Source organism: Mugil cephalus, chromosome 6 (genome assembly GCF_022458985.1).
Source record: "Mugil cephalus isolate CIBA_MC_2020 chromosome 6, CIBA_Mcephalus_1.1, whole genome shotgun sequence".
Taxonomy (NCBI): Eukaryota; Metazoa; Chordata; class Actinopteri; order Mugiliformes; family Mugilidae; genus Mugil; species Mugil cephalus.
Window position 1 is genome coordinate 28376389 of NC_061775.1, and position 27725 is coordinate 28404113.

Sequence of the window (27725 nt, forward strand, 5' to 3'; positions counted from 1 at the left end):
TATTTTTACTGGAAAAATACAAGACAGTACTTCTGATCACAGAAATACAATTTACCTTCCTTTTTGAACCTATGTGAATATGTACATGGTCAGAAATACACACATAAAAATGTGTGTCAGTCTGATAACAGTGAAGAGGAAAAACAATTAAATTAAATTACAGAGCACCGTGTAATAAACAATGAACAAATTAGTGAAATAGGAGAAACATTTGACTGTACATCCTCTTACTGTGTATTTTCTTTTCTTTTTTTAAAAAAAAAAACAAACAAAAATATCACGTCTTTGAACCACCAGGCGACAAAGAAAAAACATATGATTAAGGTGAAAAGGAGAGGCATTACATTTATCACATTTATCTTCCACTTCCACATACAGTTCAGCTAGTATAGACTTAGAGAAACATGCCCTACCAGAGGTGGTAGATCATATCCTCACTGTGGCCTGTTCCCAGGACTCCTCATGTATTTGTATACCCGGTTCCCTTCCCCATACTACACTTTTATTTATTTTTTTACGCTTTCTTAGGTTCTGTGTTTTTGTAAAAGAGCGCAAAAGTTACCAGAGTCAAATTCCTAGAATGTGCACACACAAATAAAGCCAATAAAGCTTATTCTGAACTATGTGGATCACAAATGTATGATTTAAGCCGTTTGTTTTATTTATTTTTTCAATAAATTCCTCAAATTCCTTGGTACCAGCCTCTCAAATGCAAATACTGACCCGTTTTTCTGCTTTCAATAAAGGTAAACTCAACATTTTTACGGGACTTTAGTGTATTATTACAAAGATACTTAGACAGACTTTAACGATCCACAAGGGAAATTTCTCGGTCACAGTAGCTCAGTTGCACATAAAATAAACACTTTTACGAATCACAAGTAAAAAGAAAGATAAGAACCTTAACAAGAAACTAAAAAGTGACCCTCTAAATCCAGGCTGGATATTGTTGAGGAGATATATTCCATTGAATAACTGACTTATTAGCTTACTTATGTAGATAGTGAGCTAGTAGTTTGAAATAAACAATTAAAATAAACAATAAATAATTTGATTAACAACAACAGGCAACGCCCACTCGCCCATAGGACGAGATGGGTCATTCTGTTTTCTTTTCTTTTTTTTAACTGACAAAGACATGCCTCGTCTTAATAGATACTCTTTGGTCGCGGGAATTACCGACAATCCTCCTAATAGACGATCTTCGATCGCTGGAATTTTCATCGCCTGCTCTTTGTTGTTGCGCTCCATGTCGCGCTAGCCAATCAGCGCTCGACTTCAGCCTGACACGCCCATATTTTTTCCCAAGCGTCCAATCAGAGTGCCCCTTTTTAGCCAGCCGCCATTTTGTCAGTTTATAATAGCGGTGGTTGGGGTTGGAACCTGTTGCTCCGTAGTTCCGTGTTGTGCAATGGACGGGTGAGTTATCCCATCGACTTACCTTCACACTCCCATCCAAATATAGTTTCTGGCTGTTTTACTGACACGCGAGAGAAGAAGCCTTAGATGTGTCGCCAGGTGAGGGGTTTCCAGAGGCCTGTAGGGGGTCTCGTTGTTCTCTGAGCTCTCGGTAAAGTTGTGTTTGTGGAAAGAGCAGGAAGCTAGGCTAGCAGAGTTAGCTCAAGTGTTAGCCTCAGAACGGGCCATAAACTCCACGAACACAAGCTGGCAGGTAAACACGGCTCCCAAAAATACAATTCTTCAAAGTCTAGTACGACTTTCAAACATTTACATACGATGTGATTGATAAATGAACTCAAGGAAGAAGCAATAAGCAACGTACATAACTTCCACTCCAGCTTTCCGATGTTCTCACGCCCACTGTGGTGTGGTCTGCCTGTCCTGAGTTTAGGTTTTCTTAAAAGTTAAACTTGTTTCTTGTGTTTAACATGTTCCGAATTGAAAGATTGCCACAAATGATCAATTTCTAAGCATAAGAATCAAGGTTTTACAATATTTTGACTTTGATTGCCACAAAAGACCGTAAAAATGACAGTATTTAATATAGAGGTTGGTTTTACAAGCTCGAGAGTTAACGAGTGCTTGTAAAACGAGGGTAATTTTGATGAAAATCTTTTATTTCAACCAGATATTTTTGCATTTACATATATATACATCGCATTTAGTGACGAATAGTTGTGTACATTTAAAAACAACAACTATGTGTTGAATGTGTACAGCCATGTTTCAAATGGGAGCAACATCCTGTAAGAAATGAGTTGTTTTCTGGAAATTAAAGACCTTTCTGGACCAGAGCTCAACAGATCCAGCCAGACACCGATCAAGCCTCCAGGAGAGCAGATTTATTTCTTCATTGAGCTGTTTATTTGGACAGGGCCGATCTAAAAGTGGCTTCTCTGGGGCGTTGGGGAAAGGCAGGAAACGTTCTATGTGTCGTGCAGATATTTGAAGCCGCTGGATGTTATCCGGGTCCAGACAGACTGGCATGTTTCGGCCGGGCCTGTTTGTCGTCCTGTGTTCACTGTCGGATGCGATGAATGTGGCGTTGGCTGCAGCCAGGAGGCCGCTTCAGTTCCTGATGTGAATATTTGTGCTTCGTCAGGACTCATTCGTGCCCTCAGGGGTCCTCCTCCTCCTCCAGCTGGTTCGCAGTGTTTAGCGCCGTGTGAGCTTCAGCCCGACCAGCCGGTTTTCCACTCGCTTCTCATCGCACCTGAACGTGTCAAACATTTTGTTCTGATTTTTCTAGTGTGGCTGCACAGCTCGTAGTTTCTTTATTTTATCGGTCTGCAGAAACTTTTTGAGTGATTCCAAACTAATTGTGCAACGCGAGGTTTAGAAAGGAAGCAGAAAATATCTGCACATGGAGTTAAGCCTACTGGAAAAAATATTATACTAGATATTTGATGTTCTAGTCTGAATCCTCCTCTATGACTGTTCTGATGTTGAGTTGTTGTGGAAAGGTGGCGATTCACCTGGACTGGCTTTAATTGAAGACTACGTCATCACCTGGGGGTAATTCACTACCTGCCTGTATTTAAATCAGTCCCACCTTTACCTGTGTGATAAACACATTAATGCATCAATAAATAAATCCATCATATCTGCTGCTCAGGGCCGACGTTGGGTAATAGTGTGAACTGGCTGATCACATGCTATAATATTCACCACCGATCTAAACATCGGACTTTAACCCACCTGAACAATAACACCAGGCAGAGACAAGCAACTTTTATTATAAACACAGTAATAACGGTTGTAGAGAGCTACTCGTAATATTGGCCCAGTTATACAGTGGAGCTTAAAAAGACTCAAAACACCTGCACAAGACCTGAAAGTAGACAAAGAGTAGACAAAGAGAAACGATATCATGTATGAGTGAAGCCTTGTGTCCAGTGTGTGAGTCTGTGAGTCCTTCAGAATAAATGTTCCTGTAACAGCTGATCAGGGTCTAAGCTGACCCCATTAAGATCAGAACCAGCTGAGTTGTGAGATGTTGGTGGTTTCCTCTCATCAGCTGATGCTCCAACATTTCTACTGGATGAAGGTCAGGACTTTGACTTGTTCCTAAACATTCATCTGGTTCTTCTGGAGAACCACTGGTGTTCTTGGGCTCCTTGTCTTCCTCCATGACCCAGTTTCTCTTCACATTCAGCTCATGGACTCATGTCCTGACATTTTCTTTCAGAGTTCACTGGTAGAATTCACAGTTCATTGGTCCATCAATGATGAGCAGATGCAGCAGAACAGGCCCAAACCAGGACATTAGCGCCCCCATGTGTCATGGAGGGATGAGGTTCTGATGCTGGAATGCAGTGTTGGTTCATCTCCAAACATTTAAACCAAACTATTCTCTCTGGTCTCATCTGTCCACTAAACATTGTCCCACATGTCCTTTGTGGACAGAGAGCAGTGTCTTTGGTTGTTGAGTGGATTCATCAACATGAACATCAGCCAATGTGAGAGAGGCCTTTAGCTGCTTAGAAGTTCCCCTGGGTTCCTCTGGTTCCTCTCCCACTATGATGGAGTGATGTTTGTTGGTGGACCACTCCTGTGGAGGGGAACAGTCGTCTTCAATCTGTCTGACTCTCTGTGGATTATTTGTGGCTTCCAGACTCTTTACAGATGGTTGTGGAACCTTTTCCAGCCTGATGAGCAACAACAACTCTTTTTCTGAGCTCCTCACAAAGCTCCTTTGATCTGTTGTCATCACACACTTCAACACAAACATGAGACAAATCCCTGATTCATAGAAACTAAACCAGGACCTGAGTCTGAACACATGGACTCTGGTTTAATCTGTGATATTGGCTCATTTTAGTCTCATATTTCTGTTTCATTGGTTTCTCTTCGTCTACTTTTAGAACTTGTGTGAAAATCCTCTGATGTTTTGAGTCATTTTTATGCAGAAATGTAGAAATGCTGAAGGACACGAAATCTTTTCCCTGTTATCTGGTCTTTGTTTTCCTGAGCTAACGTCTTGTCGTGCAGGATGAGTGGAGCTGGTTATTTGTGCTTGGTGTGAAACATGCTGAGGTCTTGAATCGACCGCTGGTTTCTCTTCTCTGCTGGGTTTCTGTCGGCTTCTCGTCTCTTTAACCTCTTTTTATTTGCTGTTGTTTTGAGTTTCTCTCCCTGCTGCTTCTAACACGCTTTCTTTTCTTCACAGCAGTGTCCACCACGATATAACAGTTGGTACTAAGGTAGGCACCTCTGCTTCTTCTTCCTCCTCCTCTTCCTCTCTGACTGGTTTGTTGCTTTGTTTTGCCGAGTGTGTCTTCGCTGCCATCTGGGAACGATTCTGAGCTTTTCCTCTGCGCTCGGGGTGGAGGTCGCTGCGTTGTTTGTGTCCGTCGGCCCAAACTCCCGCAATAATTTGCCTTTTTAGTCGCATTCCACAACAGGTCTTAGGAAAATCAGATTAGTCAACAACAACACACTTAAAGGTCGCTGCTTTGGTACGTTTCAGTCGGCTCAGCACAAACCCAGCTCATGATTTATCCCCTCAAACCGAGGAAGCCATGAGATCGCTAGTTTCAGTTCTTTAGATCAGTGTTTCTCAATCTTCCTTGAGCCACTTATTTTACATTAGAGAAATCTCGTGACGGACCAAATAAAAATGACGGTGAAATAATTGGACAGACTTTATTTGTCGTTTAGATTTGCATCAAAAGGGAAATTTCGGTGCTTAGAGCATCAAACACTGACGGAAACAAAAAATATATATAAATATACATGTGAAAAATAAATATGTCTCCCAGTCTAATTACAGGTGATATTACACAGCAGTATGGAATACTATAATATAAATATTATAATGAGTTAAATAAGGACTTTTACACCCTCGTTTACTCTGTGTGAAATCTGGGCCTGTTTGGTTTAATGTCCGCTGATATTTCTAGATTTGTGGAGTTTCCACTTATGTGCAACTTTTCCAGAACTATCCTTTCAAGTCTGCAGACATGTCATCAGTAGCAGTTATATTAATGGAGAGAGGGACTCGGTCTGTTTCTGTAAGAGCATCAGGTCTGAGCTTCATTCACCGTGATTTACAGGCTGGAAGTTTTACTGTCTCTGCTACGTAGGAATGTGTGATAACGTATCATAATTTGCAATCTCGCGACCAATCACCGCGATAAATGTGATAAACACGAGCTGCTGGCGTCCTGGCAGCTGTAGCTCACCTGTAGTTATCTCACCTGTAGTTATCTCACCTGTAGTGATCTCATGTTCAGAGCAGAATAACCAGTCTGGAGGAAGGAGGTGAAGACGACATGGAGTCTAAACTCCTCAACAGTAACATGGAGGTGGAGGTGGAACAAACTGTCTAAGGATAGAACACACATTTATTCCACCACCTGAACAACAACCACAAGTTGAACGACCAGAGCCAGTAAATGAACCAATAATTTCCGAAGCATTCGGTTCGTTCAGTGTGAGGAGCAAAGCAAGAGATGGAAAGATGGAACCGAAGGGATTGTGGACTCAACACAGAACCTAGAAACAGATTTAGTCAAATACATGGATCTGAATTTCTTTTTTTATCATGATTCTTATTATCTTCATAATGACCAAATTCATGGAGATGAATCCTTTATCCCATAAAGTTCCTCCCTAGTTCTACGCTGTGCGGCGGCTTCAGTCTGGTGATGTGTTCAGCAGCTTCGACAGCTCATTCATCTCTGTGGTTTTCCTGTAGAAGTATTCAGTGTTTTTGTTTTGTTTTGTTTGGAGATGGTGTTTAAACTTCCTTGGATCATGACTCTGTTGGACAGTTTTTAACCTCACACAAAGTAAATCCAAAGGAAAGAGAACCTTCATTTTAACTGTCTAACCACAAGTCACACTAGAACCTTCATCTGGGTCAGAACTTTCTCCAGGACCCAGTTTGGATTGATTTTATTTTCCAGTATTTATCATCGTCTCTATCATCTTCCAAGCACCGTGTCTTATTCTGTGGTTTGAATGGCAGCAGGTAGATAGACAGGTTAATCATCTACCTGCTGCCCTCTAGTGGAAGAGGATTTAAATGTTCTTCCTGTTACTGTACGTCGCTGGCATAGACGAACCAAGACTCATTATGTGGAGTAAATAACCAATTAAGTGAAATGGGATAATAATTAAAGCAGGATCTTAGTCATCCAGGTCGTGGTTTATCCAGAAAGAGTTCAGAAAAGACAGGACATCTACATATTCTACAGCTTTTTTGGACGAATCTTGGGCGTCACTTCCTTGTCAGTCGTGATTGGTTGTTGTGCTTCATGTGTGGACGTGGTAAACGTTCAGGAAGGAAGGAAGGAAGGAAGGAAGGAGGGGATGCAACATATTGGGTTCATCCTTTAGTTATTGACTCTAAATGTAACACAACTTAATACATTTTATTCAAACAGGACGACATATTTTAACAACATTTCAGTTCTAATCTGAGACTTTACAGCACGTTTCAAAATATGTTCCAAGTCCTGACGCCATGACTACATGTCAACGTTAATTCACCTTCTTCTTCTTCTTCTTCTTCTCCTTCTTCTTCTTCTTCTTCCGTCCAGTAAATCTTTCAGTCAGACTTAGTGTGGAGAGGGGAGCTCGTACCTTGTGTTCTCTGAAGACTCCGTTTAGTTGATCTTCTTCTACCTCATCACACATCTACTTCTGATTATTTGTCTTCTGGGATTTTTGGCAGCTTTGACGCCAGCCTACGTTAAAACAGAAGAAGATGTTTTGATGCTGCAGGGAAGTGGTTTTGGTTTGTGCCAGAGCTAAAATAAACAACTCCCACAAATCGGTTACTAGACTGAAACCTGATAACAATCATTCATCATTAGGTGCTAGTTAATGCTTATTCTTATTCAAACAGGACGACACATTTAACACCATTTAAATAGTTATATACTGAGACTTTACAGCAGGTTCCATTTACTGACAGAGGATCATGTTTTGACTTTTTTTTATTGAGAATCAGGAAGTGACGGGTATTTCAATGTATAATGATTTATTTTTTCCAACATATATATCACCCATTTCCAGGTAGTGCATCACAATCCAAAGAAATTATAATATATAAACGACCAAAACATGACTGTTAGTCCTGTTTCTGGGACATTTTACAGTGGATCATTTTTAACACCGTAGCATCCAAAGTATTTGTCTTTTATTTTTTTGCTTCGCCTCTGTAGAGTTAGAGTTCGGTCAACATTAACTCAGATTAATCCATCATCTGATTAATGTCATTAATAATCTGAACCCAGTGAAGCATCTGCAGCAGAACGACTGTGAACGTGTCTCAGTTTGTCCAAGTAGCGTTAGCGTTAGCACCAGCTGATCCGGTAGTGACAGGCAGCAGAACCAACCCATAAAGATGGAAGACGCTAAACAGCACGTTGGTCCTCTCCATGGGACATTTGAGGACAAAGACACCAAGAGGGACCAGTGGAGACACATAAAGTATCATCACACTCTGCAGGAAGGAGTTTTCTTTCCAGCTTCAAACAGCACATGAACCAAGCCAAGCATACGTTAGCCGGGGATTCTGCTAGCACTTGGGCTAACGCGGCTAACAGCTGGGGACAAACCAAGACAAACCAAGACAAAGACAAGCTGCCAATGCTGCTGCTAATATGTGTCCACTCCTGCAGCCACTGTTCACTGGGAGACACTGTTCTCAATAAGAAGCGTCAGCTCTCCTCTGGTTGGACAATGTCCACAAGTTAGTTTGTCTCCGTAGACGCTGGAAGAGAAATGAAATGCGATTAATAGAGATGAAAAGTGAACAATATTTAATCGTGATTGATTGTCTGTTTAAAATTTTCAATAGTTTGACAGCACTAATTTAAATCAATCACGTCTTTGTGTGGTAACGTGTCCGGCTGCGGTCGTTTTCAGGACAAAGACCCGAATCTGAGCCAAAACCCCACGGAGGCCGAGAGAGGAAGCGATCGCAGCTCTCCGGTTTCCTCCTCAGACCTCGGGCCGAGTCATCTGAAACCACGACGCTCACTCCAGCTCCCGTTAAACGGGACGGATCAGAGCCCAGAACGTTTTCAGATAGAAACACCTGCAGGTCAGAGGCCAGCGAGGGGTCGATTCAGGTTTTAATTCGCCGGCGCTTTGAGGAGGTGAAGAAATATCCATTAGTTTCATTAGACGTAAACATGACCTCTTAAATTCTCACAGCTTCATATTCAGTTAAGACTAAAATTCGGGTTGGTTTGTAATGAACTATTAGACCCAGGAGGAAGATCTGAGAAACGAACTGATTCTCTGGTTTCTGGGTTTTTCTGGGACATGAAACTTATCAGATTTTATTTATTTTTTTTTGGAGATAACTGATTATTTATTCTTCTTATTTGAGACGCGATGCTCTAAAATAAAGAGAGATAGAATAAAACCAACTGACTGGAGGCTTTAAGTCTGAAAATGAATTGAAACACAACTGAGCTCAACATAAAGGCGCTGGCCACTTTATTAGGAACACCAGGAAATGACAACTACGTCCTCCAGAATGATCGTCCAGGTGAATCACCAGGACTTAGGTTAGTATTTCCTTTCAGCGCTGTTCCTAATAAACTGGCCAGCCAGTGCTCATGCTGGAGAACGTTCCTGAGTTACTAGGCAACATAATGATCTCCTTCTCCTGCATGGTCACTAAATGGACGGTGGATTGGTGGTTAATGGATCCTCTAAATCACAGATGAACTTTATTCCTGCAGCGTGGAGCCGTGAAGCTGCAGCAGACCCTCGGTAATTAGATCTGGACCAGCCGAGTCGTGGTTTGGTTTCAGTCGGAACCAGATGTCCGTCCCGTCCGTCCGAGCCGCCTCCTCGGGCCGAGGGCGGAGTCCGGCCGCCGGCCTGCAGCTGTCGGACGTAGATGGAGGCTGAGATAGGGGAGGCTGGAGCTCGGGTTTCTGCTCTTTGTATTATTTATGTGAGGATCAGTAAGAAGATCTGAGCTGCTTTGTGTGGATGAAAAGCAAAAGACGTCGGCTCGGGTTCCTGTGAGAGAGAGAACGGCGTCTAAAGCAGATCTGTGGACGCACACGTTAGATAGATATTAGAAATGGGCTCCGATAAAAATGATTATTCTTTGTGTCCTGGTTCCTCTGAGGATGGTTCAGGTCGAATCTGAGCTTTGTCTCTAAAATAAGGAAGAACTTAACATGAGAGGACAGAACCTGGACCTTAACTTATGGGTAAATAGTAGTGGCCCAGAAGAACTCCGGGCCAGCAGGGGGCGATACAGGCGACAGGCAAAGCCACAAGTTTCCCATTAAAAGAGAAACGGTGGCGGTGACTCACCAGGGCTGAGGCAGGAAAACGTGAACAACATGAGTTTTGTGTCGGGTTCCTGTGCAGCAGTTTTGTTCCGTATTTGAACAGTAGCTAATTTTTATTCATGAAAACACTTTGCACTTTAAAAGAAAATTAAAGTATGTGGTTAATTTTGTTTGCTTGTTTACCCTTTGTGGCCGAGGAGTGAGATACTTTGATGCATCGGTTCCATAAAAAAAAAAAACAGACATGTGCACAAATTTTGGTTTCATTTAAAATAGCATTTTTTTATACATCCATTTTTATATATATCCCCCATTAAATGTCCATTTTATCTGATAAAGATCTAAACGACGGTTTCCTCTCGTCTCTTCGGTTGTTTCCTTGTTTCCTGACTCATGGTTTTGATTAAAAATCCTCTTCTTCCGTCTTTAAACCGTGTGATTTATGTTCCTCAAAGAACAGAAAGTGATGTTGTTGTTGTTGTGTTTGTGTTTTTTCAGAGAGGATCAGACGAGCTTTTCTCCAGCATCTCCAACGGCCCGTATATCATGAGCACCACAGGTCAGATCCACACCTCCAGCTCAGGTTTAACTCAAATATCATATGTTTTCTCTTTATTTTCTTTAAACCTATTCAATATTTCACTAATGGGATTTTCATTAACATTTTTATATTTTTCTTTACTGGGTGAAAGTGAAGCTGCAGCCGCACGTTAATCTGTTAAATAAGACGTTTATTTGTCCCACGTGTGGAATTAGACAAGAAACAATAAGACTTTTAACAGGAACATGATCATAAAAAATACAGAAAAATAGCAACACTGAGAAATATTTAGAGAAAAACAGAAATCTAAAGACGTTCAGTCTGTGCAGTTTGGCTGTGATTGGACAAAATGAGACAAAAAGCAGATTTATTAGTAGAAAGATCACAAACAAATTACTGTAAAAACAAAAAGCGACTAAGTTTTCTAACAATCGTCTTCTTCACGTTCAGACTTTGGTTTGGGAGCAGTTAGAAAAAGAAACTAGCAGCATAAACCGTGACACTTTCTAAATGTGTTTCTGATATATTATATATATATTTATTGCTCTTTCTGCCTTATGAATATTTACTAATATAATTGAACTTGAACCCAGGCTGTATCATCCTGCTGTGTGTTGTTGTTGTGTGAATAGTTGTGTGTCTGGATGGTGAATGTGATGATTAATAAAACTTTCTGTATAAAAATAGAATGTGGAAATGAATGTTATTGGTGCAATGAGGGGAAATAGCAGCATTTAAAACAACAAACATTTAAACAATGGTGCAAATGAAAGAGAATATTTTATTAAATCTAAACATTCTCCTAATCTACTTGTTCATCTTTTCACTAAAACAAATGGAAAACATCTGAACATCATGTGACAAAATAAAAAATAAACCCTGAACGTTATAAAGGGGGTAAAACATGTGTTTCCTCTTCCTCCGTAGCCAATGGCAACGACACCAAGAAGTTCAAAGGTGACATAAGAGGACCCAGCGTACCGTCCAGGGTCATTCACATCAGGAAGCTTCCCAACGACATCACGGAGACCGAGGTCATCAGCCTCGGCCTGCCCTTCGGAGACGTCACCAACCTGCTGATGCTCAAAGCCAAGAACCAGGTACGACGCTGTTCATCACGGATCCATACGCATCATCATACCAGACGTTATTGGGATATGATGATGTGTGTTATATTGTGTTATATTGGACAAATTCAGAAGTCAGAAAACAATATTAATCCAAAGGATCCATTTCCAGTTTATGGCACAGAAAAGAAAAGATGCAGGTGGAGAAGTTGTTCAAGATCGACCCAAAACATGACTTTGATTTTTTCAGGACATTAAAAATCGATGTTGCATTGGAAGAAAAAGTGTTGTGTTATATTATCATATCAATATATAATAACTGGGCCTGGTTTTATCTTCTAAAACTGTGCCGGTGCTTAAAGAATGAAGACCAGGTTCTTTATAGCTCTGGACGACTGATCTCATCACAGATGTGATTTCAGGCTGCGCTGGTTCACAGCAGCAGCTTCTAAATATAAACACCTGGAATCAGCTTCAGCCTCGAAGGATTAATGAGGGAAAAGCACGAACTGTCCATTTACTTCTGGTTCCTTAAAGAAGAGGCAGCGACATATTAAAGAGCTTTAATTGATAAATTACAGCCGAGAGTCTGAACTTTGAGTCCATGTTGATTATAAACCTGTATCTTTAACATGTTTAGATCTACGGCCTAGCTTAGCCTAGCCTAGCCTAGCCTAGCTTAGCCTAGCCTAGCCTAGCCTAGTCCTGAAGCTGAAACATGTCTAATTAATATATGTCTAATAGCTACAAACTATTTTATTATTATTATATTATTATGTTTTGGTTCTCAGTAACTGAGCCTTACCCCCGGTGTTGTCTTGTTGTAGCATCCTTAGCTCGGACATTACACTGATCTATAACCCCCCCCCCCCCCCCCCCCCCCCTCGTGTCCTCCCTCAGGCCTTTTTAGAGATGAACTCGGAGGAAGCAGCTCAGAACATGGTGGGGTATTACTCCACGGTGATGCCCATCATCAGGCACCATCCCGTCTACGTCCAGTTCTCCAACCACAAGGAGCTGAAGACGGACAATTCGCCCAATCAGGAGGTAACGCTCACACGCCCGCTAGCTTCTCTTAGCTGCTCTTAGCTTCTGTTAGCTGCTCTTAGCTTCTGTTAGCTTCTGTTAGCATCTTTTAGCTTCTCTTAGCTTCTCTTAGCTGCTCTTAGCTTCTGTTAGCTTCTGTTAGCATCTTTTAGCTTCTCTTAGCTGCTCTTAGCTTCTGTTAGCTGCTCTTAGCTTCTGTTAGCTTCTGTTAGCATCTTTTAGCTTCTCTTAGCTTCTCTTAGCTGCTCTTAGCTTCTGTTAGCTTCTGTTAGCATCTTTTAGCTTCTCTTAGCTTCTCTTAGCTTCTCTTAGCTGCTCTTAGCTTCTGTTAGCATCTTTTAGCTTCTGTTAGCATCTCTTAGCTGCTCTTAGCTTCTGTTAGCATCTCTTAGCTGCTCTTAGCTTCTCTTAGCTGCTCTTAGCATCTGTTAGCATCTGTTAATTATGTTATTGTCTATATTTTATTGTGTAAAGTAGTTTTTTATCCTTAAAACAGTAACTGGACTGAAAACAATAAAAACTTCTTATTCATGGTGCGGACCATCCATCCTTCCATTCTTCCTTCCTTCCTTCCTTCCTTCCTTCTTGCCTTCCTTCCTTCTCTTAGTATCCTTCCTTCCTTCCTTCCTTCTCTTTCTATCCTTCCTTCCTTCCTTCCTTCCTTCCTTCCTTCTCTTTCTATCCTTCCTTCCTTCCTTCCTTCCTTCTCTTTCGATCCTTCCTTCCTTCCTTCCTTCCTTCCTTCTGTCTATCCTTCCTTCCTTCCTTCTCTTTCGTTCTATCCTTCCTTCCTTCCTTCTCTTTCGTTCTATCCTTCCTTCTTCTTCTCTTCTTCCTTCCTTCCTTCCTTCCTTCCTTCCTTCCTTCCTTCCTTTCTGTCTATCCTTCCTTCCTTCCTTCCTTCCTTCCTTCCTTCCTTCCTTCCTTCTCTTTCTGTCTATCCTTCCTTCCTTCCTTCCTTCCTTCCTTCCTTCCTTCCTTCTTTCTGTCTATCCTTCCTTCCTTCCTTCTCTTTCGTTCTATCCTTCCTTCCTTCCTTCCTTCCTTCTCTTTCTTTCTATTCTTCCTTCCTTCCTTCCTTCCTTCCTTCCTTCCTTCCTTCCTTCTCTTTCTATCCTTCCTTCCTTCCTTCCTTCCTTCCTTCTTTCTGTCTATCCTTCCTTCCTTCCTTCTCTTTCGTTCTATCCTTCCTTCCTTCCTTCCTTCCTTCCTTCTCTTTCTTTCTATTCTTCCTTCCTTCCTTCATTCCTTCCTTCCTTCCTTTTCTTCCTTCCTTCCTTCCTTCTCTTTCTTTCTATTCTTCCTTCCTTCCTTCATTCCTTCCTTCCTTCCTTCCTTCATTCCTTCCTTCCTTCCTTTTCTTCTTTCCTTCCTTCTCTTTCTTTTTAGCATTCCTACCTTCCTTCCTTCTCTTCCTTCTTTTCCTTCTCTTCCTTCCTTCCTTCCTTCCTTCCTTCCTTCCTTCCTTCCTGTCCACTCTGTGGTTCTTGCCGTGGGCCAGACTGGGCCGCCTGGTGTCCCTCTCTGGTCCTGTCTGGGCCCGCGGGCCGTATGTTTGACCCCTGTGTGTTAAGCCTCCATCTGTCCCCCCCCCCCCAGAGGGCCCAGGCGGCGCTCCGGGCCCTCAGCTCCCCCCACGTGGACCCGGCCTCAGCGGTGGCTCCCAGTACCGTTCTGAGGGTGGTGGTGGAGAACCTGCTGTACCCGGTGACTCTGGACGCCCTCTGTCAGGTCAGTGTTCAAATCCCAGCGTGACGTCATGATTCAGTCTGGATCTGCTATAAGTTAGAACCTGATGCTGGTAAAGAATAAAGGATCTAAAGGATCTAAAGGATCTAAAGGATCTAAAGGTTCTAAGTGGAGCTGTGTGATACCAGGAGATGTAGTTACTAGAAGTAAACTCGTGGCCAGTATCAGTATCAACACCAGCGCTTTTAAATTATTAAGACAGAAGCTTCATCAGCCTGAATCTGAAGCTCATGGTCACAGCTCAGTTCAACTTAACAGATAAAATAAAATCTAATATCTAGTGAGTAAAATATGGTAATTCAGCACACGGAATAAAAACAATATATGTGTAGATGTAAAATAAACTCGTAGAATCTTTTATGATGTGATGAACTAAACTCGACTCGGTTCAGTTTGTTACAGTGAATCCGTTCTTTTTTTAAACACATCGTCATTGTTGTATCTTGTCTATGTTCGGGTCTAATTTCCCGTCTGTGGAATAAATAAACGTCTCGTGTCTCATGTTTAGATCTTCTCAAAGTTCGGCACCGTGTTGAGGATCATCGTCTTCACCAAGAACAGTCAGTTCCAGGCTTTGCTCCAGTATCCGGACGGACCCTCGGCTCAGGCCGCCAAGCTGGTGAGACCGACGCCTCCGTCCCCCGTCCTCTATCGTCCCCCGTCCCCCGTCCTCCGTCTCTGTGTCTGTCTCGTTAACGCCGTCCTCCTTTCAGTCTCTGGACGGACAGAACATCTACAACGGCTGCTGCACGCTGAGGATCAGCTTCTCCAAACTCACCAGCCTCAACGTCAAGTACAACAACGAGAAGAGCCGAGACTTCACCCGACCAGACCTGCCCACCGGAGACAACCAGCCGACCATGGAGCACCCGGCCATGGCCACGGCCTTCAGTAAGACCCCCCCCTTCATCACCAACCACACCACAACCACACAACCATCCATCATCACACAACCATCCATCATCACACAACCATCCATCATCACACAACCATCCATCATCACACCCTGACACCAACAGCAGCTCAGCTTCACTCTGCAAAATAAAATAAAAACAGTCGATCTTTACACGAGGAGCCAATTTTCCACTAAACTCCAGGTCCAGTTAAACTTTAAAGTGAGATGTCGACACAATCAACACAATCACATGAACCAATACACAACTAAACAAAAACAACACTATCAAATGATGAAGTTGCTGCAAACTTCACTATAGAAGAAGAACAAAATAAAAACCAAGAGGAAAAAAAAAACAATGAAATAATTTAAAACAATAAAAATACCCTTGCAAAGTGACTTTACAGCTTTTCACTAATATAATAACAGCTGAATCAGCCTTGGGACTAAAAACCTCGGGTTCTGATGTAGACGACTACAACAACTCACTGTTTTCATTTATATTTTATTATACGTTAAATGGTATTTTAAGGACGACTCCACCTCACAGCTTCTTATTGCACTGACTATTCTATTCTATTCTATTCTATTCTATTCTGTTCTGTTCTGTTCTGTTCTGTTCTGTTCTATTCTATTCTATTCTATTCTGTTGTAGCCTCACAGCTAATAGCAGGTCTTTCTAGTTTCTAAACCACCTGTTATAGATGCAGTTCTGCTCATGTCAACAATATATAAACTATGTGAAATGTTTAAGGAGGAAAATACGGAGACTCTCTGTTTTCTAACGCGTCCTGTGACGTCGTGAGGTTGTTGGTTCACGTGGACAGAAGAGACGTTTGGTGATAGAGGAAGCTCTTAGCTTAGCTTAGCTTAGCTTAGCTTAGCCGCTGCTAACAGGGTGTTGAAGTGTTTCTGCTCAGACGTCTCTTAGTGAAAGCGCTGACATGTCCACCTCCCAGTGTAATAACGTGGACTCAGAGGACAGACGGACACGTCTCGTCTGTTTCATGTCCCTTTTAAAGAGGAACCTGTTTGTTCCTCGTCTCCTCAAAGCTTCCTAATAATGTTTGTTGTTTCTCCTCCTCAGCTCCAGGCATCATCTCGGCCGGACCGTACGCTGGAGCCACTCACGCTTTCCCTCAAGCCTTCACCCTCCAGCCGGCAGGTGAGTCTCACCTGGAGGGACGTCCAGGGACGGTTCTCCTGACACGTTAGATCCCTGAGCAGCTTGACTTCCTGTTTACCGGTGTCCTCCTCCCCAGTGTCCTCACACTATCCGGGCCTGACGGTCCCAGCTCTGCCGGGCTCCCTGGCCTCGCTGTCCCTCCCCGGGGCCACCAGGCTGGGCTTCCCCCCCATCCCGGCCGGACACTGTGTCCTCCTGGTCAGCAACCTCAACCCCGAGGTGAGTGTTACACTCCTTCTGCTTTTCTCTCTCTACTTCCTGTTAAAAACTCTTCACCCATCAGATCCAGGAACAAGTTAGAAAACCACAAACATGTTGAACCAAACATTTCTAGAAGAATGTAAATCTAACCTGGACATTTCTAAAGCTGATCAACACATTTACTTATTTACAACTATTTCCATTAAAACTATTTAGGACCATGTCCAAAACTATCAGGTGTCCAACCAGTAATAATGTCTAAATGTCTCTAAACTGTCTCCTGTCTCCATAGACTGAATATAGCCTCACTGTTGCTTAGCAACCACTGACACATCATGTCCTGATTGGCTGATGGACGCATGTTTCCACCAATAGGAAAGGCGGGTTTATTTCTAATAAATCTAGTGGAAAACTTTAAACTATAGAGCAGTTTTTAATTAGCACAAGTAAAACTAAAGTAGAAACTCGGCGAGAAACGTCTTGATGCTACGTCGTGTTATTTAACTCATTTCACACATTTAATCCCTGATTATGCATCTCATTATTCTGGGTCACAGTTTATGAACCTGAGAATTCAGGATTTACACTAAAGGTAGAGACGCTGCAAACTGTGACTCCACCGACCAGCAGGTGGCGCTAGTCTGAAGAGCTGCTGTTAAATGGGGGCTAGGAACTCAACTCAGCTTCATTTAAATAAAATATAAAATAAAACTTAAAATAAAATATAACGCAGAAAACACGCTTGGAAAAAAGAGAGAATGTTTAAGAAAAAGTAAATGTAACTAAAGTTCAGCTTCGCTCTGTGAAATGTGACGTCTGATCCTCCAACATAAATATGTGAAGGAAACTTTAATTATGTTATAGTGAGGAACCCACACAGTTTATATCTGATCTATATTATTAATCTCATATGTATTTATTTATTTATTTATTCTGGTTTTATTTTCTATTTCTGTGTTGTTGTGTCATAATTGTCCTGTATTGAAAATATGTTAAATTTAATTCTGTTTGTATGAGTTTGAAACTGGAATAAAAACCAGGTTTAAAAAAAAAAGGAGCTGTTAAACTTAAGAAGCTCTAGAAAAAAACATCTGAGAAAACTTCATGTGTTTTGATTCATTTCTGTTTTTATTTCAAACCAGATTCATTAATTAATCAGATTTAAAATGGTTTGACTTTAATCACCAGGAGACTAAACCTTTTTTATTTACCTGTCATGTTCATTTCTGTTTAATGCATTAATTAATTTGAAGCTCCGCCCTCTTAATGTACCTGTACACACACACCTGTTGCATTCATGTGTATATATTTATTCATATTGACATGATCTGACCCCCTCCTCTCCAAAGGTAATTAACCCTCTGATTGACCCCTCACCTGTCTCTCTCTCTCTTTTTTTTTTTACCCCCCCGACCCTTCGTTTAATTTGTTGCCATGGAAACGACTCGGACCCTCCACACCTGTCCTGCCCTCCCACCTTTACCTGTCCTGTCCCTCCGCTGCCTTCTCTGCTGTCTTTAAAGAGAGTTACGCCCCACTGCCTCTTTATTCTCTTCGGTATGTTGTCACTAGCTTCTTATTTTGAATTGTCAGTATCACCTGGTTCTGTTAGTTTTTCTCCTTTTTGTTTTATTTATTCATGGTAAATGAGTGTCTGCTGTTTTTTTTATCAGATCATAATTTTGTTGTTTTTTTTTTGTGTGTGTGTGTTGATTTGAGTTTATGCACAATATCTGCAGCTTTTCCTCAGCGGTTTCCATTGATTAGCGTCGGCGTGCTAACGTTAGCATCACGTTTTTTATTCAACAAGTGTTTGTTTGTTAATAGTTTGAATAGTCAGGATGGGACGTAGCATTACCCACAATGCTCTCTGCTCCATTCTGGGCGTCATTAGAAACTAGAGAAGCTCTTTCTATCGGTACCAAGCATCACGTAGCTGGAGCTAACCAGCTAGCCCCAGTTAGCCCCAGCTAGCCTCAGCTAGCCTCAGCTAACAGAAAACATGCAGCTAAACTCTGAATTTCTCATTCCGGTCGTCATGTCAGAGTTTCTTCTTCTGTCCCAATATTTCAACAAATCCAAAAACAACTGATAACAGACGAACCTGATCTAGTTTTTATTATCTCCTGGTTCCTTAAGAGTCTGTCCTCATGATTCTACGTCAGCTATGAACCACATGGAGACTGGACTCATAGAATCTGGACCTTTAGTCTCCATCTAGTGGTCTAATGGTGCTACTACAGATAATACACACAATGCAGCCATCTAGTAGTGACTGTTAGCTTAGCATTGATATGTAGCCTTGGTGACTGTTAGCTTAGCATTGATACGTAACATTTTAGTTAATTAATGATTAATCAGAGAAGATGTTGCAGAGGTTTGACTTGTCCATAGACACCAGGGTCATTTTGATTTTGCAAATCTTTGATGTATTAATGTCCGACTCTTAAACGCGTTGGACTGAAACACGTTAAGTCTCAGGCGACCGAGCGCGTACGAGTCGCTGCCGCTTTGAGGAGCTGCATTTATGGTGTTTTTGAGTTTGCATGCCGGGTTCCTCTCAGTTTGCATGTCCTCAGTGCTCAATCAATTGCTCTTGGTTTTATATTTGTTTGTTTTATTTTTTTTTTAAAGCCAACTCCCATAATTCATAGCTCCTACACGGTGTAATCTGCCGTTTTTTTATTTATTACTTCCTCTGAACCATTACCTTTAATTTCCTCACCTGCATTTTTATTTTTCCTGTTCATAACAATTCAGGAATTCCTGCCTTTTAAATTAAATCCACAAATTTGTCTAGTGTCACTTCCTGCCTTCAGCTCCAGAGTTTTTACAGTTTATTGAGCTTTTGTTTTCTCATTGGAGGAATAATAACGTGAGCGGTTGGCAGGCCGCAGACCAGCTCCATGCACAGCTCCATGCACAGCCTCCTGTAGTTAGCGCCTTTAGCTTCGGGCCTAGATGTTTAAACCTGGAGACGCCTTGTGTCTGTGTTTGTGTTTAACCGCTCTCTGCTTTCTCTGGCTGTGTGTTAAGGTGTTTACGGCGACGTGATGAGAGTCAAGATTCTCTTCAACAAGAAGGAAAACGCTCTGGTGCAGATGTCGGACAGCACGCAGGCTCAGCTAGGTAACGGATCCACGGCGTCGCAGGAGAAACAACACCAGGCTTCATTTGATTCGCATTTTCATTTAGGATCAGTGAGACCTGAGGAGTATAGAAACTAAACATCCTCTTATACAGGAAGTAGTTTTGGGTGGAAAAAAACATGTCCTCATATGTGGACACAAGGATTATTTCACTGTATATTATAATGGAGTCAAAATATAAATTATTTATACGTAAAAGCACAATTGCAAACAATGAAATCCTCAAACGACTACTTGCTAATTAGTGATGAAGCGTCTCAGCTGTTGATGGAATTTATTAAACTAGAAAAGTTTATAAACATAAATAAACAAGTTTCAGACATAAAATTTGACGATGGTTTGTACCTCGTCCACTTTTGGCTCCTGATTTTGACTGATTTAGCTTCAGTTTAGAGGAGCTGTTTGCTTTGACCCAGAGTTTGAGCCTGACTGCTTCAATTCAATTCAATTCCATCCAGTTTTATTTATATCGCGCCAATAACAACACAAATCGTCTCATGACGCTTCACAAAAACCAGCCTGAAACCTCCAGAGCAGCCTGAGGGAAAAACTCCCTTTAACAGGAAGAAACCTGCAGCAGAACCAGCTCAATGAGGAACCATCTGCTGAAGACCAGCCGGGTAGAACCAGAGAAGATAGAGAGAGAGAAGAACAGGAGAAATAATATGCAAACATCAAGCTGAAGGAAACATGTAGGATCTAGTAATATAACACATAGCTGATGATCTGTGACAGTTTGTGAGCCTCAGTTTCAGAGGGTGGTCGTAATGTTTTGGCTCCTCTGTTGGCTGCGGGTTGTGTTTTGTAGCTGGTTGTGATATTTGGTCTGAGCAGCGTCTCTGTGTCTTGCAGCCATGAGCCACCTGAACGGGCAGCGTCTGCATGGGAAGCCTCTGCGCATCACGCTGTCCAAACACACCAGCGTCCAGCTTCCGCGCGAAGGACACGAGGACCAAGGTCTCACCAAAGACTACAGCAACTCGCCCCTGCACCGCTTCAAGAAGCCCGGCTCCAAGAACTACTCCAACATCTTCCCCCCGTCGGCCACGCTGCACCTCTCCAACATCCCGTACGTTCATCCTCTCACCTCACTTCACTTCTCACATGAAACTGAAATAAAACACGGAGACGATCAGCTGTTTTACAGAGAATCATCTCGTTTCTTTTTCTTTAGTCCGTCTGTGGTTGAAGACGACTCTTGCTTTCCCAGCTCAGAGCGATTAAAGCCTTACAAGTTCTTCCATGGTACGCTCATACACCTCCTTCAACCTCCTCTCACCCCTTTAACCTCCTCTCTCACCTCCTCTCACCCTCTCTCACCTCCTCTCACTCCCTCTCACCTCCTCTCACCTCCTTTAACCTCCTTTAACCTCCTCTCACCTCCTTTAACCTCCTCTCACCTCCTCTCTCCCCCTCTCTCACCTCCTCCCACCTCCTCTCACCTCCTCTCACCTCCTCTCCCCTCCTCTCACCCCCTCTCACCTCCTTTAACCTCCTCTCACCTCCTCTCACCCCCTTTAACCTCCTCTCACCTCCTCTCACCTCCTTTAACCTCCTCTCACCCCCTTTAACCTCCTCTCACCTCCTCTCACTCCCTCTCACCTCCTCTCACCTCCTCTCACTCCCTCTCACCTCCTCTCACCCCCTTTAACCTCCTCTCACCTCCTTTAACCTCCTCTCACCTCCTTTAACCTCCTCTCACCTCCTCTCTCCCCCTATCTCACCTCCTCCCACCTCCTCTCTTACCTCCTCTCACCTCCTCTCACTCCCTCTCACCTCCTCTCACCTCCTTTAACCTCCTCTCACCTCCTCACCTCCTTACCCCCTTACTCTCACATCCTCCTCCACCCCTTTTACCTCCCTCTCACCTCCTCTCATCCTCCACCCCTCTCACCTCCCTCACTCTCACCTCCTCTCACCTCCTCTCACCCCCTTTAACCTCCTCTCACCTCCTCTCACCCCTTTAACCTCCTCTCACCTCTCTTAACCTCCTCAGTCACCTCCTCTACACCCCCTTTAACCCTTCACCTCCACACCCCTTTAACTCCTCTCACCTCCTCTCACCTCTTCAACCTCCTCTCACCTCTCTCACCTCACTTTAACCTCCTTTAACCCCTTACACCCCCTCACCTCCTCTCACTCCTCCCACCTCACTCTCACCTCCTCCCACCTCTCATCACCTCCTCTACCAACCTCTCTAACCTCCTCTCACCTCCTCTCCCCCCTATCTCCCCTATCACCTCCTCTCACCTCCTTTACCTCCTCTCAACCACCTTTAACCTCCTCCCACCTCCTTTAACACATCCCGTTTACCATAACTACGACCGTCCTAACCCATAACCCTCCTCTCACTCCTCATCACCCCCTCTCACCTCCTCTCAACTCCCTCAACCTCCTCTAACCTCCTCTCACCATCCTATTCAACCTCTCTCACCTCCTGTACCACTCTCTCAACCCTCAATACACCTCCTCTTCAACCCTCTCACCTCCTCCACCTCTACACTTACACTCTCCACCTCCCTCACCTCCTCTCACCTACGCTTCACGCCATCGTCACCTCCTTAATAACCTCCTCTACCTCCTCTAACTCCCTCAATCACTTAACCCCTCTCACTCCCTTCACCCTTAACCTCCTCTCACCCCTTCAAAACCTCCTCTCAACTAACACCTCTCACTCCCTCAACCTCCTCAACCTCCTCATCACCTCTCAACCTCCTCTCACCTCCTCTCACCCACATATTAAACCCACTAACGACAACTCTATTTCACCCCTTAAATCCTTACTTCTCTCACTAACACTGAACTCATGATCTCCTACCTCCATCTCGTTTACCCTCATATACACCTTCAGCCACCTTAACTACCTAGCTTGACCATACTTTAAAGATCTAAATCGTGACTTCCATACACCTCATTCAAATCTTTTATATCCACCTACCGTGCAACCTAACTCTCACTACCGCGCTCACCACCTCCTCACCCCTTCACCTCAGCTTGAGTGCACCGTCCCTCTTACGCATCCTCCACCTCACATTGCTCTAATGCTCTCTTTATTTACACCACTCTCCATAATCACCCCCTAGTAATCCCCGTTATTAACTCCCGACCATACCTAATCCACCTGCAATCCTTTCAAACTTCGAACCTGCCTTATCATCCCAAATTTTCATGCCTCCTCCTCACTCCTTTAACCGCTATCACTGTTTCCTAGTTCTCGCCGCTTGAGCCGCGACCGCTCATGCCACTCCATGACACCTCCTGTAGCGTAGCTCGCCGTCTTCACCTGCCTGCTCACCTTCGCACCCGCTCCCTCTGCTCTCGCTGCAAGTTCCACGCACTCAACAGTCTCTCACAACGCTTGACCTCCGACCACCAGCTCCACTCATCACGCTCGCACACCCCTTTTCCATCTAGTCAAGACCTCATCTACACTTAAACCCTCTCACCATTTAACCTCCTCAATGACACACCTCTCCATAACACAATTATCTTACCTCCCATCACATCTCTCAAACCTCATCACACGTCCTCTAGTAACTACAGTTACACCATCACTTCAGCATAACGCGAGTTGACCTTCCATACTCCTGACTTACTCACTAGGGCTCTTACCCTTAGCAACCTCATTAACAATTCATCAGTCTTAATATCCGCCAATCAACACAATCTACAGACGCTCACAAACAGCCAAACTCCAACAGCTAGAAACCTCGGAAACGCACCACCCACTCTAGAACTCTGCTAAACCACCGTAACCGTAAGAACGTCACTCACACTAAACATTAACTATTCACGAGTAGCTCTGACATTAGCCTATTCAACTAAGTTTCCCCTGCTCTTTTACTGGATTCTGCACGCTCTCTCACCATAGCCCCTAACGCGTCCAGAACCCGCACCTCACACACCAGCTACTTCAAGGAAGACAGCTCCGACTACACTGCCACCTCACCTCAAACGCTCAAGACACCCTAACCCCTCTGCCACCCTCACCCACCGTAACCACCATCACTCTCACGAACTGATAACACAACGAAGCGTTACAAACACTCCGTCTCTACCCTGTTCAGATCCTCAAGTGCCTCCATCGACACAAGCCTTCAAGTCTCCAAGCCTCATCACCTCCTCTCACCCCATCCCTCTCACCATCCCTCACTCCTCACCTCTATTTAACCTCTCACTCCTCACCCTCCACCTCCTCTCACCTTTAACCCTCACTACACTACCACTCACCCTCACTCACCACTTTAATTCACCCTTCCCTCTCACCATATAACCTCCCCTCCACCCTACCTCTCCCCATCTACTCTCTCACCTCCACCTCCCTCTCACCTCCTTCAACCTCCTCTCCACCCTCCACTCTCACCCCTCACCTTTAAACTTCCACTCTCACCCCTACCCTACCACTCACCACCCTTATCATCACCCCACTCTCAACCACCTCTACCTCCAACCCCTTTAACCTCCTCTCAACCCCCTCTCCCTCCCCCTCCTCTCACCCCCTCACTCACCTTCACCCCTTACCTCCTCCACCCCCTCTCACCTCTCCCACTCTACTTACTCCTCCCACCCCTAATACCTAACCCTCTCACCTCCTTTAACTCACCACCTTAACCTCTCAACCTCCTCTCACCTCCCTTAACCCTATTAACTCCTCCTACTCACCTCACTCTCTCTACCTCCTCTCACCAACCTTCTAACCTATCCCTACCACCTCCTTTACCCCCACTTAACCTCACTCTCACCCTCCCTTAACCCCTCCTCCTTACTACTACCCCCTTACCTCCCTCACCCCTTTACCCTCACCCCTTACCCTTCCTCACTCCACCTCCCCTCCTCTCACCTCCTTCACCTCCACTCCTCTCACCCCCTCTCACCCCCTCTACCCCCCTCTCACCTCCTCTCACCTCCTCTCACCTCCTCTCACCTCCTCTCACCTACCCCTATCTCACTCTCCATTCCCTCACCTCCTCCTCACCTCACCTCCTCCTCACCCCTTTAACCCTACCTTCTAACCCTCTCCCCTTACCTTCCCCCTTCTCCCTCCTATCTCCTCACCTCCTCCCACCTCCTCTCACCCCTTTAACCTCCTCCCACCTCCTTTAACCCCCTTTAACCTCCTCTCACCTCCTTTAACCCCCTTTAACCTCCTCTCACCTCCTCTCACCTCCTCTCACCTCCTCCCACCTCCTCTCACCTCCTCTCACCCCCTTTAACCTCCTCTCACTCCCTCTCACCTCCTCTCACCTCCTCCCACCTCCTCTCACCCCCTTTAAACTCCCCGTCCTCGTTCTCCCCCAACCAGTGAACATATAGTCCTAACCACGTTATTGAAGCACATCACTCTTCCTTCAGGACGAGCTCAGAAAGAATGCACCTCCTCTCACCCCCTTTAACCTCCTCTCACCCCCTTTATCCTCCTTTAACCTCCTCCCACCTCCTCTCACCCCCTTTAAACTCCCCGTCGCTGTTTCCACGGAGACCAGGTGAAATGATGAGGTCAGACACGTTTAGTGATGAAGAGCAGCATCACGTTTCCTTCAGGGAAGAAGAAGAAAAGAAGAAAGAAAAACATGATGGAGACGACAAAGAGTGGAAGAAGAAATGGGAGGAGAAGAACACAAATTAGGGAGAGAAGAAGAAGAAGAAAAATGAGAATAATAGAGAAGAAGAACCTCCACGTCCTCCTCCATCTTTGTTTTTCCACCTCCATGTTTCTGATGATGATTAGCAGAGGTTGCCGTGGTTACCGCCTCCTCATCCACCATCAACATGTATCTTTCACCTCCTCCATGTCCTCATCTCCTCCATCTCCTTCTCACCTCCTCCATGTCCTTCTCCTCCTGCACCTTTGTTTGTCTACCTCCATGTTACCGTGGTTGTTATTGTTGTTATTATTGTTGTTGTCATCATCGTTGTTCTGAGCCCCGCTCTGGTCTCTGGTCCCCGGTGCAGGAAGGACCATAAGATGGCTCTGATCCAGATGGGCTCGGTGGAGGAGGCCATCGAGTCCCTCATCGAGTTCCACAACCACGACCTGGGGGAGAACCACCACCTGCGCGTCTCCTTCTCCAAGTCCTCCATCTGAGCCCCGGCCTCCGGCCTCCGGATCCACTACACTCCCGTCATTCCAGCAGAAACCACCGTCAAGTCTGGTGTCCTGTTAAATTATTATTGTTGTTATTATTATTATTTTAAGGTTCTTTGCCTTTTTTTTTCTTATCGCAGCCTCACAAAGAAAAACCTGAGACCATCAGAGTCAAGTCTCAGAGAGGCTGAGAGTAAAGTCTGCATTCAGAGTGGAAGGAGCCTTATCTCGCTGTTACCTTTTAGCCACTTTTTGCCTTTTTTATTTCATTCTAATCACAGGATTAAAGTCAGGCCTGTAGAACTGACCTTTTCTTTCCAGAGTCGGACCCGAGCTCGGGGAGTTTCTCTAACTCGGCTCTAAGCGTCTGTAGCCTTTAAATTATGAGTCAGATCTAGGACGAATTCTTCAGATGATCCTGTGCCTTATTCCTGCTGTCACCACGACCTCGACACCACCAACACCAAGAGCAGGTTTACAGTGAGAAAGGTTTACTGTCGATGTATTACAGATATATCCATATTTTAAGTGTATTTTATTGGTGTTGTTGTTTGAGTTTTGTACTGCTGGTTAGCGTAGAGTCAAACATGTGAACTTGATTGTGTTTTAGCGGGTTTTCCTCGGGTCCTCTGTCCGTTCTCATCCTTTCTTTCCTTCTTTTTTTTTATTTTCCAAGTATGCAATCACGTTTTTAATCAAACCAGATATCGTAGCAATATTTTAATCATTCCTTCTGATTTCTCGTCTGCGATCCAGATCTGTGAATGTTCGCTCCTCGTCTCAACGGTTTTTAATTTATGATCCACTACAGCTGAAACCAAAAAAAACACAAAAAAAAACAACGAAAAGACAAAACCTACGGCCTTCGAGATGCAAACAGATCCGCCTGCCTCAGGTTCCTGGTGTTTCCTGTGGGAATCTCCTCCATTAATCTCTTCACTGGATTCAACCCGACGCTGCGACTTCAGTCTCAAAAATACCCGACGTTCTGTGGAGTGCCTTCAACGCAGCACCGAGTCGCACATCAGGCATTAGCTCCTCGGACAGTTTGACGCCCCTCAGAAATGTCCTGAAACCAGTAGTTTATCTGTGTCTTAATATTATAATTATTATTATTATTATTATTATTATTATTCTGTCGACATTCCAGACGCTCAGATAAACTTTTAAAAAACTCCACGTCAGAACTAGATGTTTCCTCCAGATGAGCCGCTGACAGTCACACGGTCGTGATGCGTTCAGGTCCCCCGGGGTTGTTTCCAAACCCAGATTGTGTCTCATTCCAGAGAAAAAGAAGAAACTTGCACATGAAGCTGGTTTTCCGGAGGTTCGTCCACACTGCGTCTGTTCCTTAAACTCATCATTCCAGCTCATTTAGCTCGATGTTCATGAACGCGTCGGAGCTCGTTCATGGTCCCGTCTCTTTTTAAAACCAGGACTCTGAACTTTCTAGATCCTCTCTGGGTGGTTTAGTTCTGGAGGAATCACAGTTAAAAAAAATAACATATTACATCAAACACAGCTGAAGCCAGAGCTCTGATTGGTTCATGGAGAAACGCTGCTCAGGTTCATTGAAACGTGTGAGATTCATGCATTTAATGGCAAATTAAAATGTTAAATTTCAAAGATCCTCCTCCTTTTCTCCTCCTTTTCTCCTCTTTCTCCTCCTCTTCATTCACCGGCACAGTGTGGGCGGGGCCTTCGTCACGGACCAATGGGATCGCTCCACTACAGGAGGCTTTTAGTGACTCATTTCTGAGGTGAAACCTCTGACGCTGGTTTCTCCCAGGGGGCCTGAACGCGTCGGTGGCTTCTGTTTTTTACCAGTTCAGTGTCTGAGAGCTGATGTCGGTTTTATATCTGATTAAACGTGTATATTTTGATTAAAGTGTGCGACCGGTTCTGAGCCTTACACTGTTTGTGTCACAAAGAAAAGAAAAAAAGAGATTAAATCACTTTTTATCTAAAACCAAGAAGTTGAGTCGTCTCTGATGCCCAGTTTGTATTCACCATAAAAGTCCCAGAGGATCTTTCTTTCTTTCTTTCTTTCTTTCTTTCTTTCTTTCTTTCT

At 43.9% G+C, this 27725-nt stretch overlaps 1 protein-coding gene across 1 annotated transcript; it reads left to right on the forward strand.

Annotated features, from left to right (window-relative positions):
• The first annotated feature begins 1369 nt into the window (after nucleotides 1-1369).
• On the forward strand, nucleotides 1370-27623 carry ptbp1b (polypyrimidine tract binding protein 1b). The gene is made up of 15 exons (XM_047587268.1): nucleotides 1370-1419; nucleotides 4631-4664; nucleotides 10233-10293; nucleotides 11203-11375; nucleotides 12243-12389; nucleotides 13989-14120; nucleotides 14647-14757; nucleotides 14852-15029; nucleotides 16121-16198; nucleotides 16296-16438; nucleotides 17944-17977; nucleotides 19457-19549; nucleotides 20422-20638; nucleotides 20744-20812; nucleotides 25522-27623. Exons 1-15 carry the CDS (start codon nucleotides 1412-1414, stop codon nucleotides 25652-25654), a joined length of 1611 nt encoding a protein of 536 aa, XP_047443224.1. The 5' UTR covers nucleotides 1370-1411; the 3' UTR covers nucleotides 25655-27623.
• Nucleotides 27624-27725: the final 102 nt, after the last annotated feature.

Coding starts and splice junctions, on each gene's coding strand:
- ptbp1b (XM_047587268.1), top strand. Junction 16,199..16,295: donor CTTCACCCTCCAGCCGGCAG/GTGAGTCTCACC, acceptor CCTCCTCCCCAG/TGTCCTCACACTATCCGGGC. Junction 19,550..20,421: donor CAGCACGCAGGCTCAGCTAG/GTAACGGATCCA, acceptor TGTGTCTTGCAG/CCATGAGCCACCTGAACGGG.